General features: G+C 37.5%; 1 protein-coding gene across 1 annotated transcript in view; it reads left to right on the top strand.

Moving 5' to 3' along the window:
• Positions 1-2138: 2138 nt before the first annotated feature.
• The window catches only part of SRRM1 (serine/arginine repetitive matrix 1), a gene marked incomplete at its 5' end in the record, with an annotated part of 16384 nt that continues 15217 nt past the window's right edge, over positions 2139-3305 (top strand). Inside the window, one exon of the mRNA XM_009578285.1 lies at positions 2139-2228. Coding sequence (XP_009576580.1) covers positions 2139-2228 — 90 coding nt within the window. The remainder of the gene's footprint in view (positions 2229-3305) is intronic.

Here is a 3305-nt window from a genome sequence, read left to right as displayed (position 1 = left end):
ACGGGCCTTAAATGCGAGGAAGCGGGGGAGAAAAGGCCGAGGGGCAGATGGGAGGTGAACCGGATTTTGCAGTGAAAGGCACTTTGGTGTCCACATTCAAAGCAAATAAACAAAACTGGCCTTTTTTTATAGACCAATTTTTAAACAGCGACACGAAGGTTATTAAGTGTATTCAAAGCAAAAAGAAGTTATGGTTTATTTTTAGGTGGGTGTTTGATTTTTTTTTTTTTAATCATTGAGTTTTTCTTTTCTATTCTTACAGCTGTGCTGCACTTTCTGCAGAGACTATTATACAGCAACCTACCTAGGGTATACTTCTTTTCAGCCTTTTCTCCCGTTAATCAGAATAAACCTATTTTTGGGGGGTTCCTTGACAATTTTGAAAACCAACTTAATTTTCCAAGATTCATTCACCTGTTCAGCCCTATTATTTTCTATTCCTGCAACTAGGATGCTTTTAAAACATAAGGGCACGCATAACCCTTCACTTAATTCAATTTTGTGTTAACGTACTAGCCTGAGAAAAATAATTACAAGTTAAATCTACACTTGTTCTGTCTAATGCAATTGTTAAAAAGTTTACAAATCGAGTAGTTGTAATTGTCAGCAGAATTACTGGGACTGAAAACACTGAATTAGAAATCTAATATTCTTTTAAACTGGCCTGTGAAAGGTGACTGTTCATAAAAACAAAAGCACTGTGGTACTGAAACAGGGCTATAAACAGTGTTCTGGCCTGGTTTTAGTCTGGGTTCAGGAGAAACTGAAGTTCTTGTGGAAATTACAAAAGTGCAGCGGAGCAGCAGTTTGGACTCACCTTATCAAAAAGCTGCTATTAATAATTCTTTCCGTTTTTCACACTTTTGTAAAGTTGTCAGTGCAAACTGTTTTGTCTCTGCCTTGAAATTCCTGTGGTACGGTGCTCTGTGTCTTGGTTGGTTACCCTTGCTGCTTGCCATGTGTTGTAAGCAGAGTAAGAAAAATTTCATTCCTTTCCATTTCACTTCTGGGTTGTGAAAGACAGAAGTAAAAAAAAAAATAGAGAACATTAAATTCTTGAATGGTCTGACAACTATTGCGTGTGTTGCTAATGTGTAAGCCACACAGTAGACTGCAAATATTATAAAGAGTTTTAAACAGATTTAATCCTGGTAAGTGTCTGTGCCACAATCAGTCTTTAGAATGTGTTCCAGAATAGCAAATGGGAATGTTAACAGTTTGTTCCCTTTCAATATCTGATGACTTCGTGGCATGTTACGTTCCTAATTCAAGGTGCTTTCTGATCAAATTAAGTGGTTAGGTTACCTTAGAATTTGAGCTTTTTCTTATTTATTATCTTTTGTTTCCTTAGCAGCTTATATTATTGCTGGTACTCAAGCCCTTCTTCCATGCATAGGAAATTGCATGTATTAAATTCTCATGTTTTCCATCAGTCAGGTTGGTTTCCTGAAACAAACTTCACTTCACGTGTGAACGTGCGTTTTTTTTGAATCATTAACAGGTCATCAGTATTTGGATGCGGTTCTGCACATACTCTTGTTCATGTGTGGTTCTGTTTACTTCTGTGCAAGTACATTTTCCAGAACTGGACTTCCAAGCCTTTCAATTCCAAATGAATTAACCTATAGTTTCTGTTGATAAAAGTGGAGTGAGTTGGTGAACTTTTAATGGAACATGATCAATAAAATAGTATTCTGTACTCTTGCTGACTCCATGTTGGCTGATTTGCTTCAGAGAAATTTACCCAAAGATTTCATAGATGTCACGTATACAAATAAGACGTTTTTCTTGGACAGAGGAAAAAGAGCTTATTCTTTCTGAGGAGTTTGTGAATTCCAGCATAAGTCCTTTTCATAGCAATTTGATACTGCTGAACTTTTAAATTTGTAAGTAGTATGCCGGGGAGATTATACGATTAAGGTGTCACTGTAGAGCTCAGGAGCCTGCTTACCCCTAAATCTTCAGCAGTAGATGAAGACTGTAGTGCTAAAATTGAAAGGCACCTGAAAAGGCTTATTTGCTTACAGAATGGTATGGCTGGTGTTGCTGTGCACTGTCCAGTGCAAATATGGGGGAAACTAATACTTGAAGATAGTTGAATGTCGTACAGACTAAAAATCTTATTTCCTGTGCTTTAGGGAACAAGTGCAGAACAGGACAATCGCTTCAGCAACAAGCAGAAGAAGCTGTTGAAGCAGTTGAAATTTGCAGAATGCTTAGAAAAGAAGGTAAGTTGATTAGGATGAGATGGAAAGTGAGACACACGAATCAAAGACAATTTTCAATGGAGTAATTGGATATCAGATGGTATGTACAGGAATGTGAGGAATGTCTTCTCTAAAACCATACTGGAAGATATTTGGAACGTCCACTTGAGCATCAAAGATACAGTAGTAATATATATGATCTAGTTCTAGTACTAAATATCACTAGTAGGCTTTTATGTAAAATACAGCTTGAAAAGAAGTCTGATTTCCAAGAAATGTTAAGTAATTTAGAATTCTAGGCATCCTTAAATATCGCCCCCCAACCCCTTTTTTTGGGGTGTGTTTGGGTTTGTTTTTTTGTTGTTTCAGGTTTTCTAGAATAGTGTGTTAGAAATACATATTGGTTATCCTGTAGGCGAAGGTGAAGTTATTGCAGTGATAGTCTTTAGGGCAGTGGAGAGAGGCTGTGAGAGTGCTGCAGAAAACTCGGTTTAGAGTTCCTTGCTTAGATGCAGTTATTTGCCCTATGAAAGTCTTTACCTGTTGATTGTTAGGGAGGGTGCATTCCTCAGGTGGGTGTTTAAGTGATGCAACCAGGGCAGGTGCTGTCAGTAGATACCTATTTAGTAAACATTTTATTTCCAAGCGTGGAGCTGGTCCTTCATTAGGCTTTATTGGCCTTAACCTGCCAAGGAAGCAACCGATGAAGCTGCTGAGATAACTGTGATGGGAAGACCCAGCAAAGCTGAATGCAGACCTCTTGTTGAGAGGGTCTTTGTAAATGACAAAAACTGATTTCTGAAAGAATTGCATTCCAAAGAGTTATATAAAATTAACGACTTGTTTCATTCATACTGTTCCAAAAAGGTAATAATGTGGTTTGGTTGAAGTTTCTAGGGATAAAGGTATGAATAAAACATGTAGCAAATGTTTATTTCTCTAGAGAATTGGACTGTGTACTCATCTTGGGTGAGGATTTTGTAAATTAAGAAATTTGGAATGGTTGAATTCTCTTCTAACTTTGAATGCTTAATGATTTTTCGAAAGTTGTTGAAGTCTGTGGTGGACAGGTGTCGGGGGAATTGGTGAGCTGAATCA

The sequence above is a fragment of the Fulmarus glacialis genome, unplaced genomic scaffold (assembly GCF_000690835.1).
Source record: "Fulmarus glacialis isolate BGI_N327 unplaced genomic scaffold, ASM69083v1 scaffold10130, whole genome shotgun sequence".
Lineage (NCBI taxonomy): Eukaryota > Metazoa > Chordata > Aves > Procellariiformes > Procellariidae > Fulmarus > Fulmarus glacialis.
The sequence above is the reverse complement of the archived record's forward strand: the minus strand, read 5'-3'. Positions and strand labels throughout refer to the sequence as shown.